The 16674-nt window shown below is 39.0% G+C and overlaps 1 protein-coding gene across 1 annotated transcript in view; it reads left to right on the top strand.

Moving 5' to 3' along the window:
- The window catches only part of CYP7B1 (cytochrome P450 family 7 subfamily B member 1), a gene marked incomplete at both ends in the record, with an annotated part of 173087 nt that overhangs the window by 130070 nt on the left and 26343 nt on the right, over positions 1–16674 (top strand). The window contains one exon of the mRNA XM_079722532.1: positions 15038–15174. Within this exon, the coding sequence (XP_079578658.1) occupies positions 15038–15174 (137 nt within the window). The remainder of the gene's footprint in view (positions 1–15037; positions 15175–16674) is intronic.

The raw sequence follows: 16674 nt of genomic DNA, 5'->3' as shown, positions 1-16674 counted from the left end.
TCATCATAATGTTGTGTTAAAATTAGGAACTGTCTAGGCATCCATCAATAGGAAATCAACTAAATTGTGCTCATAAATAATAATAATTAACATTGATTTAACCCTTGCTATGTGGCAGGCCCAATTCTAAAGAGCATTATATATATAATATATATATAATATATATTTATATATATATATATATAGTGCCACATAAATCATACAGCAACCCTGTTTATATTTATTCAGGGGAATTCACACAGTCCATTTTAAAGGATGCTATAGGTATAGATCTACTCATATAGAAAAATACTCATGAAATTTTGTAAGATGAGAAGAGAAAATTACAAAGGTACATATAATAGCACAATATTAAAACATATCTAAGCATAGATGTGAATATATGCAATAAGTAGTTTTTCACTACAGGCACTTTGCACAGTTTCAATATGCACAAATTTTTAGTTACCATGACTTAGTTTGGTAACACTGTTTACTGTTACTGATGCCCCAACAGCACTATTCAAATGTCAGTTGCTACAATATATTACTGTCAAAAGTAAAGTGCAGACTTTGCTGCTAACTCTCCATTCCACAAACCACCATGTAAATAACAGATGCACATCCTGATCAGCAACCAATCACATCAGTACTTTCAGCGTCGGTCAGTGATTGGTCACTGCATATTTGTTATTCAGTTCCCGCAAGTGTGTAGTTGTCTTGCTACCTTGTCTCTCAGTGATAAACCTCTAACAAAAATTGGATGCTTGGGCTTCCCTGGTGGCGCAGTGGTTGAGAATCTGCCTGCCAATGCAGGGGACAGGGGTTCAAGCCCTGGTCTGGGAGGATCCCACATGCCGCGGAGCAACTAGGCCCGTGAGCCACAACTACTGAGCCTGCGCGTCTGGAGCCCGTGCTCTGCAACAAGAGAGTCTGCGATAGTGAGAGGCCCGCGCACCGCGATGAAGAGTGGCCCTGCTCGGTGCAACTAGAGAAAGCCCTCGCACAGAAACGAAGACCCAACACAGCAAAAATAAATAAATTAATTACTAAACTCCTACCTTCAACATCTTCTTTAAAAAAAAAAAATTGGATGCTTGAGAGAGAGAGTTGACCACAATAGATGAAAGTGCAGCAAAGAAACAAAAAGTGATCATGATCGAAGTGCTATTGGAATCCAAGGTAAATGGAGTTGTGGAAGAAGTAGCTGACCTGGGAATGTGGGCACTGCAGCCATTCTGAAGACTCCAGATGTGCAGCAGAGGGACTTCAGTGAAGGGAACTTACCAACATAATGAGGAAGGCGGTTGTGAGGCAAAGGGTGATTTCCCAGGGGAAGTGACCACAACAAATAACTTACTGCACATTTAAGGAAGAATAGAATAGAATACCTTTTCTACTGTCATGACGATGTATCTTAGTTATCTTTGTGTTTGTACCTAACACCCACCTCCAACAACAGTGAGTTCTCCTAGGGAAGATCCTGTGTCTCTTATTCTTCCTCATGTCCTTGTCACCTAGAACAGCATCTGACACAAATTGAGTACCCAGTAATTGTTTGAATTAATGAATTGATTGATCCATTGATGAATGGGTGACCCAGGTTAATTGAGGTGGCTACACAGAGCCAAAATTCATTTGAAATCATTGGCATCTAAAAGGAGCTATATGACCAGATAAGAGGAATTTTAGGATCTTCTGTGGCTCAGAGGCCAAATTAAGGTGACAGGTTTTCAGGAATGAAAGCAAGTGTATCCGCGTAAAACAGATATATGTCCCAGTGATTTATATGGAAGTTGATAATTAAATGTATGTTACAACAATTCATTTTAAAGTTGTTCTATAGCTAGCTATAATTTGGATATAAAACAAAAGGTTAAAATCTTGCTGATTCTCCCAGGGACAGGCCCCTTCAGATGCATCATCACCAGGCCTTAGACACGCTTGGCAACAGTGGCTCTTTTTCTTGCCTTCTTCTGAGAAAGGAACTGAGGAATTCTCAAATGTTAAAATAATAATTTCCAGTCCATACCAAATAAATCACCATCTCTGAGGGTCAGGAGCAGTTTATGAAAAAAAATATTCCTGGTGATTCTGTGGTGAATCCAGAGTCAAGTACTACTGGATTAAAATTTGGGAGAAAAAAAATAATATGAATATACATTTTGGGATAATCCAACAAGGTAAACACTGTAGAAATTAGGATAATGGGTTATGACCCATTAATAGGACTTGAAATGGACTTAGTGGGTTCCAAAAACATTAAAAAAATAAAATAGAAGAGAAAATATCAGAGTACATCACACATAGTATTGTTTCATGACTTTTAGTTACAACTACATATTCATATATCTATAATGTATATGTATAGTCTATCACAGTATATACATTGGATCAAAAATGTTTGCAAAATATTGGTCTAGGGTGATGGGAATATATAGCAACACTTTTTAAAAATTTTTATTGGAATATAGTTGATTTACAATGTTGTATTAGTTTCAGGTGTACAGCAAAGTGAATCAGTTATACATATACATATATATATATATGCACTCTTTTTTTTAAGATTCTTTCCCCATATAGGCCATTACAGAGTATTGAGTAGAGTTCCCTGTGCTATACAGCAGGTTCTTATTAGTTACCTATTTTATATATAGTAGGCAGCACTCTTTTTTTTTTTTTTTTTTTTTTTTGCGGTTCGCGGGCCTGTCACTGCTGTGGCCTCTCCCGTTGCGGAGCACAGGCTCCGGACGCACAGGCTCAGCGGCCATGGCTCACGGGCCCAGCCACTCCGCGGCATGTGGGATCCTCCCGAACCGGGGCACGAACCTGTGTCCCCTGCATCGGCAGGCGGACTCTCAACCACTGTGCCACCAGGGAAGCCCCCAGGCAGCACTCTTATTTTGCAATCAGCCTGAGGTCTCCAAAGTATGTGTAGTTCATTAATCAAAACAAATCTCTTCTGTTTAACTCTTGTTTCAGTCATCTTTGGCTCAGTTACACCACGGTAACGGATAACTCAATGGCTTACAACTGAAAGATTTATTTCTTATTCACCCTACATGCTCACCATAAGTCATTGCCTGCATTCGAGTTTCCAGATTTAAGGAGAGTGTTCACCAGGGGACATTTTTTGACTTGTGTCAATGGGAAGAGAACATAGTGGAGCCATGTGACAGCTCATAAAGCTTCTGCTGGGAAGTGGCATGTGTCACTGCTCACAGATCATTGGCCAATGAAAGTCACATGGTTAAGCCTGGCATCCACGGGGCATCAATGAATAATGCTCCTACAGGAAGGAGCAGTGGATATTTTGAACACTACTGCAATTTATCACAGCTCTTAAGCTATTTCCTTAAAAACGTATGTTTAAGGAATATCAAGTTCTCATATTCTCTTTGTCCAGGGCTTTACTGAGATTTTGTTAAGAATGAGTTTACCTGAGGCTTTTTGGATAAATACTGCTGTTTATGGTCTCTGAGAACTTAGGTGCCACAAATCCTTTAGTCTCCATCACTTTAGTACAAATAATGCAGCTCTGAGTTGGTGATAGTAAAGACTAAAGCTTTCTGAGACACAGATATCCTCATCTTTTCTTTTGCTTCAGATGCCTGTTGTACTTCCACAAACCAGAGGTGAGTTTTTTAAAAACCCAGACATTAAACTAAACTAAGATTCAATTTGAGAAGTTTCTAGACATAACTCTTCGAATCTGGAGATAGAGGAAAGGTATGGATGGGATGTAGGATTTGAAACCCTGGGACTACCACACTCTGGCTGATATCAAGTGAGTCATTTTGTTTCCAGAGAATGAGTGTTGTTTCCAAAAATTAGCTCTCATACGGCTCATTCATGTAACCTGTGTTGAATATGGAAGTGAGATTTTTGTTCATGCAAGTTTATTACATTATAGTTTATGAAGCACAGTGGCTATATGTCAGACTTCCTTTGAAGCTAAGCAGGCCCTCTGCTTTGCTACTCCAGCTGAGTCTTTTATTTAAAGTGTTTCTTCATCTTGGCTTATTTAGCCACAAACAGAAGTTACCCTATGGGAGATAACATCTTATGTTTATTTACTTTATAGAATTATCAGCCCTGGGCTCATTGCAAGTGAAAAACCTATCAGAAAAGAGAACAATCTGATTTCAGAAAGTCAGTACTCCCTTAACCCTGACATGTGCCTGTCTTTCCTTGGATAGTGTAGTCAGAAAAAAACAAGTTATTGGATTGGGAGTCAGGAGACCTAGTCCCTGATCTTTTTCGTTACTGTGTGATTTGGGGCAAATTATTTTCCTTCTCTGATTCTGTTTCTTTATTTGTAAAACATGATGAGCCTCCCAAAACTCTTCCAGTTTCAGGACCCTGTTTTACTTATGGAATTTTGCAGAAGTCATAGAGAGTGTTCAGCAAAATCATTACAGAAGAGATTTTTTTTGTTTAGAAAACATGAAAATAAAAATATATTTCTTCATATTTAGAAGTGGTACAAAATTGCCCACAACATCTAAGTTTAAATGGCATGCTTAAGTTCTGTTAAGTGATCCTTGCTTTTTCTTTACCTAATAACAGAAATTTAAATATCAATATAATTTTTGGTGTGATATATTTCATTTAAAGACTTTTCTGACAATTGAAATACGAAATTCATCATATAAGATGCCTCCTTTTTTTTAGCAGGTTCATTGAGATATGCTTTACATATCATGAGATTCGTCTATTTTAAGTGTACAATTTGATGAGCTTTAGTAAATTGATACTGTTGTGCACCCATCACCACAATCCAGTTTAGAACATTTTCATCATCCAGAAAGCTTCCTTATGTCTGTCTGCATTTAATCCCTGCTCCTACCGTCAACCACGAGGGAGAAGTGATCTACTTTGTGCCTCTATTTTTATCTTTTCTAGAAATTTCCTATAAATAGAATCGTGTCTGGCTTCTTTCTCCTAGCATAATGCTTTTGAGGTTTATCAGTGTTGTTCCATACATCAGTAATTTGTTTCTTTTTTATTGCTGAATAATATTCCATTATATAGATATACTACCTTTTGTTTATCCACTCACTAGTTGACTGACATTTGAATTGTTCTTAATTTGGGGCAATTATGATGAATGTGCCTATGGACATTCACATACAAGTCTTTGTGTGGACACATATTTTCATTTCTCTTAGGTAGAGAGAGATACCTAGGAGTGGAATTGCCGGATCGTATTGTTAGTGTGTATTTAACATGATAAGAAACTGCTCAGCACTTTTCCAAAGTGATTATAGTATTTTATATTCCCACCAGCAGTGTATGAGCATTCCAGTTCTTCCTCATGCTTGCCAACACTTGCTACAGTCATTCTTCTTGATTTTAGCCATTCTAGTGAGTAGTAGTATCTCATTTTAGTTTTTAATTTGCATTTCCCTAAAGATTAGTGATTAGTTGAGCATTTTTTCATGTGTTTATGGGACATTTGTATATTTTTTTTGGTGAAGTGTCTATTCACATCTTTTGTCCATTTTTTATTGGATTGTCTTCTTACTACAGAGTTATAAGATTTCTTAATATATTTGTTCCACATTTTCAAGGGACTTTCCTTGCCACAAGCATGTACATATGTATGTATATATATATATATGCACACACACACACATAAACTGCTTGCTTCTTTCATATTCATACTTTGAAATAAAATCCTTTGAAAATAATGGGGTGGAATTTTTAATTCTTGGAAAGAAGCAAAATGAATTTTAAATGGTCACTGACAATCATTAAATTAGTGTTTTGAGGAGTTACCTGTAAGCTCTCAAAGCAGTAGAGTGGTCATTTACAAATCTAATAGTGGCTCCTGTTTTTTCAGTTTGTTCCCTGTTTATAGAGGAGAAAAGAAACATCTTCTATAGATGCATGAGCATTCTGTCAAAATCCAAATCCAGTTCTTTCTGAAGAGGGATAAGGAAGTATCTGAGGAACTAGAAGAGAGAGATTGGAGTCTTTGCTTTTTTTTAATGCTTTTTATTCTACTGAGAGTTAACACATTTGCCTTCTGATGGGTGGTCTGTGGAAAGGATTAATGTATTACTGACATTGGCATCACTTTGGTCAGGTCCTAGTTCAAAATACAGTTACATGTGTGTGTGCACACCTACACACACACACACACTTCCTCAAATGAAAAAGAAGAGTCTATCTGTACCTCAGTTCTCCCTGCCAATTCTCCCTAATCCTCGCAGCCCTGGAAACAAGATAATATAACTTACGGGAGTGTTAGAGTAATTTTGGGAACAATACAGTGAACTAATAAAATCGTTTATTTCACCCTGAAATTTCAACTGAAAACTTGCATAACTCTACACCCCATCATCTTTTCTTCTTTTCGGACTTTTTGATAGTATTATCTATTTATTCTCACCTCCATAAATAGAAATGAACTCGAAGACTTTTTATCTGCAAACATTACTCCAAATGACTTTGGCAATAGTCTCCAAAAAATTAGAATTAAGACAAATTCAAAATTGGTTAATGTTAACTATTTATAGGAAATGTATTTGCATATATTTGTACACTATGTCCTATTCCCAAAGTCCCTAAAGCAAAATTAGAATTCTTAAAAGATACAGCCTCATCCATGTAACTGGTAGAGAGAGGTAGCTCATTAAAATGATGAGGCCCCTTTCCAATCATGATATGGTGAAGTCCACCAGTCTCACCAACACGCACACAGCCTTGTCTTCAAATGTGAGGGAAAGCTAAGATCATGAGACATTGAAGAAAGCTTCTATCATGAAAGAGGGAAACTATGACAAAGAAACAGAAAGCAAAGAGAGGAAACAGACAATTCGAGGACAGAAAAAATCCTCCAAAGACTATGTTTAATCGTCTTAGAAACATAGAAGAAATTGCATTTATAAAACAAGAATGGAATGTAATTTGTATAAGGTATAAGCAGAGAGCACACAAGACCTCTTGGAAATTAGAAATCTAAGGTAGAAATAAAATAATCTCTGGAAGGGAAAAAGTCAAGAAAGGCTCTTGTTGAGTGGAGCAAAATAAAAATTGATGGAAAATAAGAGACGAGCTATATGAAAATTACAGGACCATATGTCTAACCATATTGAGAGCGATTTTAGAGAGGACTGAAAGAGATTGATAAGAATTAGTGATGGGTACACAGAAAACAAGGCAAACACAGAAACAAAGCAATTGAACACTACCTAAGTAATGATCATGGTAAAAAACACTGAAAATTGATTTCAGAAAACAAGTGGGAGGGTGCACATAAGAGGGAGAAAAGTGAGCAAAGGACACTGCAATAATTATGTTTAAAATATGTAGAAGTGGGCTTCCCTGGTGGCGCAGTGGTTGAGACTCCGCCTGCCGATGCAGGGGACACGGGTTCATGCCCCGGTCCGGGAAGATCCCACGTGCCGTGGAGCAGCTGGGCCCGTGATCCATGGCCGCTGAGCCTGGGCGTCCGGAGCCTGTGCTCCGCAACGGGAGAGGCCACAACAGTGAGAGGCCCGCGTACCGCAAAAAAAAAAAAAATGTAGAAGGTTATCTTTAATAGAAATTTAGACTTTTCAAGACAACTCTAGAATTGTCTGTGTTTAAGTGATCTGTATATGTCTTCTGTGTCCCATGTTCTAACATGAGTGATCATGGAGTCCCTGGAATAGTCATACATTCCTTTTATGCAGTGACTTAAAATCACCAGCCAAAGTAAGAAACCAGTATTTGGAAAAGAATGGTATTTTCCCTTTCTAAAAGCCCTCTAATTCATGACAAGAGCAAAATGTTGCCTTTCTCAGTGCTGTGTGCTGTATTACAAATGTAGAGATACTATGAGTTTTTGCTATGTTAATGTTTTACCCAATATTAAAATATGGTTCTGAATTATTGCATTATGCAGCAGATGTAGCATATGGCCCTCAGGCTTTTCATTAGCTTCCCACCTCAGCAAACCAGAATACCCTTGAATTACCTTTCCTATGGTTCTGATATGCTGGGCTTGATTATTTTAGTGTTGGCCTTCAGAATTTGGAACTTGGTTTCTTCATAGGCTTGTATTGATGAAATTTCATTTGATAACTTGACTATGCATTTATATATTGTTGGCATTGATCTCTATATTGTCATTACCAAGGCTCTCTGGGCTAGTCCTCTGTTATAATTTAGTTTCCACAAAACTGTGGGTTCTGATTTTTTATTAAATGTTTCAAAATCAAATGATTTAATCAAATGTAAGAAATGATGAGTTAATGGAATTGGTATCCCCTCCATGGAGTCCAATCAAATCCTGTCTGTAAAATAAATTAGCAACTGATCATCTCAGAAATTACAAATTTGGTTGCATGGTTTTCTATTTTAATTAAGGACTTGAAATAACTTTCCATTATGAATCGATTTCCCTCTTTTAGAATTGTCTAGGCCATTTAAACATTCTTGACTGGCTTCCTCCTAAGATCCAGGGCTCTTCTGAGCCACTTTTGTTCTTTTGAGTGTGTTCATTCAGAGAATATAAAGCCCGGAAAAATGTAGGAAGGTGATTCTGGCGCCCCATTTCCTTACCACCAAATCATATATGGCAGCCCTAAAATAAAATCCAAATCAGGCAAATAAAGGAAGTATGCTAGTAAATGAAAAAATGTCTTAAAAATTAGTACTCTATTGAAAACTTTTAGGAAAGAGAAATAAGGAGAGACCCGTGTTTAGATTTATATTTTAGATGATTCCCAGTAGTAATGTGAAGATGGTGGTGGTGATAATGATGATGAGAATGATGATAGAAGCTAACACTTAGTGTTTACTATGTGAAGGCATTGTCTTCAGTTCTTTACATGCACTAACTTATTTAATTCTCATATGAGGAAAGTACAGTGGTAGAATGTCCATTTTACAGATGAGGGACCTGCGGCACAGATAAGTTAAGCAAATTGGCTAAAGTCACCACATTGGTGGTAGTTCGCAGAGACCCAGATCTGAGCCACACAGTGTAGCGAGATTAATCAGGAGTTATTGTGTAGCAGCGAACACAAAAACAGATGAGGCTGGACCTATGCCCTACTTATTAGCCCAAGGTTAAGTTTATAAAGAAATGATATTCTAGTATTGTGGTCATTATGAAGCGTGCTTGACACTCAATTAAGTTTTAAATTACAGTTTTATAAAATATGCCTTGACATTATTACTCCATGGTGCCAACCTGGGCATTCCTCACAGCAAACAAACAAACAAACAAAAAAACCCTCAATCATAGACCTCTCAGAGTAAAATCCTACACGGATGTGGTTTGGCTTCTTAGCCAAAGAAGCATCTACAAATCACTCACTTGATCATGGCATTAGTATAAATCTGCTAATGGAATCGAGTTTAGAAGGCACATAGTACAGACAAAGCTTTGTTCAGATCACACAATTGCATAGATGAACTGACAGTTAAAGATTCAACTGGAATATGGCTTGAAGAGTTATGCTCTAGGGTGTAAAGATACATTTAGTTATGTTCATATTAGTTTTGCTCTGATTCCATGCCAATAATGGAGAAATTTGTAACCATTAAGCATTGCTTGCTTTTACATTGCCATTACATTTAATGCTTTGATCAAAAGTGCTTGAATGGTGAATATCTTTGCTACTGGGAAATTAAGTCAAGTTTTAAGTCAATTGCCATCCTGATAGAGCCAAAACATTTCAAGAGTAAGGGTCTTGTTTCTGACTGCCAAAGTTAACAGATCTTCGCAGAGTGGTGCAGAAGTTACCACAGAGCAGAGAATAGAATCATTGAAAGACTGAAAAGTGGCATTTTTATCCAGGAATTTTTCGTGTATTTTTTGTGAGGCAGAGGTTGTGTGAACACCAGGTGCCAATCACACAGCACCAGTGGATTTGCAAGATTATAGGACTGGGGAAAAAATGAAGATTAAGCACAGGGTACAATGGAGATTATTTACGGTAATGAATTGTATAATTTTTCTAGACAGAGTTGGATTAATGTTCATCCTGAAAAGAGATTACAGGAGGTCTGATTCTTGCAGTAAACAAATATTAAGCAGATCATGCATGTAGAGAATATGAGTCCTAAAGCATATATGATTTATCATTTACGAGGGGAAACAACCTGTTCCCTAACTGTGCGCATGAGATGCACTGGAGTCTTGTGAGGGGGGTAGAGACAGTGTCCTCTGTGCCACAAGGCTTCTTCCTTCAAAACCTTGAAGGGTCTCTCAGGTTGTCACAGCCCAGCAGCTGCAACCCCAGTTGTGACGAGCACCCTGCCCTCCCGCGGCTGTCACGGAAACCAACTGTGCCTGCCCCACTGGCAGGTTGCCTGGACCCTGGAAGAAGAAATGGGGGATCCGGAAATTTCATTAACTCTTGGACCAGGTCATGTCCAGAGAACCTCATCCTAAGCAAACACACACCTGGTGAAGCTGTTCTGAATAATGATCATTCTTCCCTTGAGAAAGTCAGCTCTTTGCAGAGACTTCGGGCCTGTTCACCTGACGTTATTGAGTCTTTGTATATCTGGGCATTTAACAACTTCATTTAGCCAGTGATTGGAAGGATAGGGAAGTCCAGGCTTCAACCCTGAGCAGCTCCATGAAAGGTGTAGATAAGCAGGGAGGGTTGACAAACCAAAGAGTCCAGGCTGAGCAAAACCACTTCCAGGCACTGCTTGCCATATACAAATAACAAGAAAACTAACCCGTTCTGTGTACCAGCTACTTTCAAATACTCTGTCTCAGCCTGATTGGTAAATCTCTAAATTGAATATTATTATTCTCATTCAGGGGTAGAAACTGAGCATCTGTCTACACATAGCTAGCATTGGGATTTAAAATTTCCCAGGACAAGTCAGATGTGCAGAAATGTAACTTTAATTCCTTATAACTGAACTCAAATTTCCAAGCCCCTATTTCTGCTGATGGCAGAAAACACTGAATATTTGCAGTGACAAGTTGCTCAGTCACTTCTTGTTTAAAACGTGGTCTCGGGGCTTCCCTGGTGGCGCAGTGGTTGAGAGTCCGCCTGCCGATGCAGGGGACACGGGTTCGTGCCCCGGTCCGGGAAGATCCCACATGCCGCGGAGTCGCTGGACCTGTGAGCCATGGCCGCTGAGCCTGCACGTCCGGAGCCTGTGCTCCACAACAGGAGAGGCCACAAGAGTGAGAGGCCCATGTACCGCAGTAAAAAAAAAAAAAAATACCGCAAAAAAAACCAAACTTGGTCTCTTTTATACAAAGATTAACTGAGATTTGGGGTTCTTTCTTCCCCTTCCTTTCTGTTGATCTGGGGAGTCCTGTTGTACAGATGTTCATGCTCTTCATCTTTGCTTCCTGGGGGTGCCTCCTAGCTAGGGTTTGGGGAGTGGTCCTCCCCCTTGGTATCCCTTACTGAAGTGCTCCAGTTGGCTGTCACTCACCTAGTTTCCAGAGACAGCAATGCATGTGTTTCTATGCTTCCTTGGCTGCACCTGAGCGCTTGCCGAGGCTGCTAGGATGCCAAGGCTCAGTCACGTCTTGCATACACTCCTCTTTAGGGACCTTCCATCCACAGCCCTGCAGTGAGGCTCCGTCTCCCCAGTATCCTGAAGAGCATGTTGATTCTTAACTCTTCAGAGTTGTGGGAACATTTTTAGGCATCCCGGTGCCCCCATTGGAGCCAAAGCATAGTGGAGGAATAGAGGCTGTTTCAAGAATACAGTTCTAAGAGACACTATAAGGCAAATGACATTTCCAGTTAAGTAGCTTCCGGAGTAAGTCAAGGAAGCATAAAACAGAGCAGCTTCAAAAGTGCCTTGCTCAGCAGCCAAGTATGTTCCAAAGGTCAGTGTTATCTTCGGTTACTGCAATGCCCTTCAGTTGTGTAGTTTCTGAAATTTTAACCACCCACACAAAGAAAATCTTTATTAATTAGGAAAAATAAAAAATTATTAAGGTAACATTGCAGATATTAGGTGACCTGATACGAATATATTAAGTCTTTATAAATTTTTAATCAACACATAATTTTATTTTTCCTGGATTGCTGTGCATGTATCAAGGTTGCTCCTTACTTGCTTAGGAGGTTATTTCAATAACTGGGATTCCTAGCCTAGAATGATCATGGGAAAAATGGAAAAGACATTACTTTGACAAGTATAGATTGCTTTGGAAAGTGTTGGGCTTTAAATGTCTAGGGGAACAATGTGTGACAGGTCAGATCTTCTACCTGTTTATTTAATGAAAGGTGTAGCATAAAGACGAACTTCATATATCATTAGAAACCAAGTATTCTGTGTTGGTCCGCTCTTAAATTTTATGCGCTTCTTTTTCACCAAAGGAAAATGTCTAAAATGTCTTTTATATTTTATAGCTATTTTACATATTTAGATTCTTCTCCACTTTTTGCTTCCAGACAAGTTTGGACCGTAGTTGACACTTTGCATAAACTTTAAGATGGGTCCTACAACTTGTAAGGAAGACCTTGTGAGCAGCGATGCAGTGGTCTATGCATAGAACATGGGTTTAATCATTAAGAACCTTTGTAAGCTTTAATTTGTATAATTTACAGGATATGTCCTTGTGGTCTGTTAAATAGTAAAGAGGATATTTGAGGAAGTATATATTGTTTCAGTGGGAAAAAGAGGGATATGGACCATTGATTTGGGGGGAGCTTTTTAGTTACCCTCCATTGTTTCATGATCTGCTCCTCTTAAGCTTTGGAACTGGAGCATCACCAATAAGCGTTAAGCATCCTATCCCTTCACTCAGCAGTGAGCAGTCGGTATTTCATTTTCAAAGTCACAGAGCCTGAGAGAGACAAATAGCAGTATTTGTGCTGTGCCAGGTGTCAGCAGGCCTTTCTGTGTCATTATGGTGATGTCTTTCCTCCCTAAATAATTTTTACAAATACACTGATGAAGACAGATTTCTGTTATCTGTCTCTGATGGGTCGTAAGTTGAACTAGCACTATATTTTTTCCTGAAAATATGCACAGTTGTGACATGGTGTTTAATAGTTTGAGGCTTATTTCTGCCAGAATGAGCACAGCTGAAAGGAATGATGACCCTTTCATCTTTGTAACAATAAAATGGTTTCCTAATGTGTTTCCCTCACTTTGAATGTTAAGTTCATATTCCCCTGGATTTCTGAGCTCCATCTTTTACCCCCTCGGAAACCCCGTGAAGAATACAACTTTGGACCACATGACAGAGCACAGGGGATGAAATTAGTTGCATTAAATAATGATATGACCAAAAGCCCTTCAAAATCTGTCACAATGCAACATTCAAGTAACGTTAAACAAAACAGAGTAAAAGTAAGCCATGGAAGAGAGTTCATATCTTGAAAGGAAATTTTGTGAACTAGATCACTTGCAGATTTTGGAAGAGTCATTGGTGAAGGGCCTACATGCTATGGCTGGGGATCTACTCTGCAGTCATATGTGCAGTCTTTTCTCGTTTATTAATCTTTGGACCTAAAATTAACTGTTACAGTGTTTTCTTGGTACACTTTTATATTTCTCAAAAAAGCAAGTCTTCATTGCTCAAGTTACATTCAAGAAAATCATGGGGAGTGGGGTGAAGAATAAGATGCACATTTCTATGCAATGTTTCCTGTCTTCCTATTCTAAGTATATGTATTTAAACAACAGCATATATTTTGTAAATTAGTATAAAGATAAACTGTCCTCTAAAAACAGAAAGCAAAGTTTTGATACTGATTTCCTTTATTTCTGTCACACCTTGGATTTATTTTGTTTCAGTTTATTTTTCCCCTGAAAAATCTGATATTTCTTTCTTTTTCTTTTAACTTTAATTCTACCATGTTGGATTGTGGGGAAATAGAAGCTTCTGAGAGGGTTAATCTAGCTACATAGAATTCCATGCTGAGTATGAACATAATCTTGATCTTTGATTAGATCTGAGCTTGTAATATCTTGTGATTAATCAAAATGGGTTGTACTGTGTGTAGTATAAGTCATCTTCACAGATGGGATAGAGAATCATCAGAGTTCTCTTGAATATTTGTTTTAATCCCTTCTAGGATAAAATGGCTTTGGATCTTTTTTTAAACTTTAAATCAGATTGAGTTCACCAAATAAATGACTAGGAAGAAATATTTTATTTTATTTTATTTTATTTTATTTTTTGGCTGCGTTGGGTCTTCGTTGCTGCACTCAGGCTTTTTCTAGCTGTGGCGAGCGGAGGCTACTCTTGGTTGTGGTACACGGGCTTCTCATTGCGGTGGCTTCTCTTGTTGCGGAGCACGGGCTCTAGAGCACAGGCTCAGTAGTTGTGGCGCACAGGCTTAGCTGCTCTGCGGCATGTGGGATCTTCCCGGACCAGGGCTCGACCCCGTGTCCCCTGCATTGGCAGGCGGATTCTTAACCACTGCGCCACCAGGGAAGTCCCAAGGAAGAAATTTTGAAGTCCAGTTTTGCTAGGATTCTAGGTCAAAAAAGAAGAAACTTGGTTTTTAATTCACAGTATTTCAGTGTTTCACTGAACACACTTCATATGTTAAAAAGAGTTATCTTGTAAAATTGAACAAATATTCCTATTTATTTGTAGTTTGAATAAAAATCTTCATAAAAGAATATAACAAAACACCCTTCGTGGAAATAATGTTGAAGTTCTTATTGTTCTCAACAGCATAAAAGATTTTTCAAGATTAATAATCTCCCCTCTTCTAATTATGTAATTCCAGTCTAGTTGAAATCTGTTAACAAAGAGCTTTACTTTGGCAACTAAACTACCTGACATCTAACCCCCAGAGCACAGCAAGAGCGCTCAAACACAAAATGTCTACTGAATGTGTCTGTCATTTCAGCCAACCATTTGGGCCTCACAAGACACAATTTCTCACAGAAGTTGCTCACCAAAGATTGTAAATTGAACTGTCTGCCCCAGAGCCACACACACCGGAGGGCCTCAATAAATACATGTCTATGATTATATACGAATCATTGAATAAAAGAACTGAAAAAAACCTGTACAATTCATCCAGTCTACTTCTAGACTGGATTAATGACCCACAGGTATTAAAATAAGAGTGATTTAATTTCTCTCTCTTTTTTTTTTTTTCTATAGGAGACCTGGTGAACCTCCACTGATAAAAGGCTGGCTTCCTTACTTTGGAGAAGCCCTGAAATTACAAAGAGATCCCCTCCGTTTCATGACTACTCTTCAAAAGCAGTATGGTGATGTTTTCACTCTTTTCCTTGGGGGTAAGTGGCACTTCAATAAGTTCCTTACTTGTATCATAATTTCTCACTTGTTCTTTAATGTTGTTCTATTTTTCTCTAGGCAAAATATGGAATATTTGTACATTATTATTGTATTTGTAGGCTACTACAAAAGAAAACTATGTTTTCGAGTATAGTAATCCTCACATTAAAAAATGAATTATAGGGCTTCCCTGGTGGCGCAGTGGTTGAGAGTCCGCCTGCCGATGCAGGGGACACGGGTTTGTGCCCCGGTCTGGGAAGATCCCACATGCCGTGGAGCGGCTGGGCCCGTGAGCCATGGCCGTTGAGCCTGCGCGTCCGGAGCCTGTGCTCCGCAACGGGAGAGGCCACAACAGTGAGAGGCCCACATACCGCAAAAAAAAAAAAAAAAAAAAAAAAAGAATTATAGAATTCTCTTGAGGGTTCCTAGGGAACCCCACTCTCCTGGTATCACCTGTCGTTTGGTTTGGTTTAGCTTGCTTTTAAGAATTGTTTCTTGAAAAGCTAGAGTACATTAATGGACTTGATTTTGTAGAGCAGTTTTAGGTTTACAGAACACTGGTCAGACAGTACAGACAGTTCCCATATATCTCCTCTTTCCCCTGATCATAATTCCCCCTATGATGAACATCTTATATTAGTGTGGCACATTTGTTGCAACTGATGAGCCAGTATGGATACAACATTAAAAGTCTGTGGCTTAGGGGCTTCCCTGGTGGCACAGTGGTTACGAATCCTCCTGCCAATACAGGGGACATGGGTTCGAGCCCTGGTCCAGGAAGATCCCACATGCCACGGAGCAGCTAAGCCCATGCGCCACAACTACTGAGCCTGTGCTCTAGAGCCCGAGAGCCACAACTACTGAGCTCACATGCCACAAACACTGGAGCCCGCATTCCTAGAGCCCATGCTCTGCAACAAGAGAAGCCACTGCAGTGAGAAGCCCGTGCGCTGCAACAAAGAGTAGCCCCCACTCGCCGCAACTAGAGAAAGCCCGCTAGCAGCAGCAAAGACCCAACGCAGCCAAAAATAAATAAATTTATTATTTTTTTAAAGTCTGTGGTTTACACTAGGGCCCACTCTTTGTGTTGTCCAGTTCCTTGGGTTTTAACCAATGCAGCATGTCATGTATCTTCCTTTACAGTATCACACAGAATAGTTTCAATGGTCTAAAAAATCCCCTGTGTTCCACATATTCATTCCTCTTCCCCTCCCCCTGAGCCCCTAACAACCATGGATCTAGAATATATTTTTAATTTAAAAGTATTTGTTATGGTTCAGTGCACAGAGAGCAGCGTGGGTCTAGGAATGTTCCACAGCTTTCATCAGCACAGGTGTAAATAAAGTAATAATCCTGCTGGTGAAAACAAATATATTTGTTATGGTCAAAACTTCTAACTTGTTTTGTAATGTTTACAAAACAAGGAAAAAGCACACGGCAGGATCACTACGTAACCCAACATCACTGGGCGCTGAGAAGCTGGAATGTGCTCAGCTCAT

This window comes from Hyperoodon ampullatus (genome assembly GCF_949752795.1).
Source record: "Hyperoodon ampullatus genome assembly, chromosome: 17".
Classification (NCBI taxonomy): Eukaryota; Metazoa; Chordata; class Mammalia; order Artiodactyla; family Ziphiidae; genus Hyperoodon; species Hyperoodon ampullatus.
The sequence above is the reverse complement of the archived record's forward strand: the minus strand, read 5'-3'. Positions and strand labels throughout refer to the sequence as shown.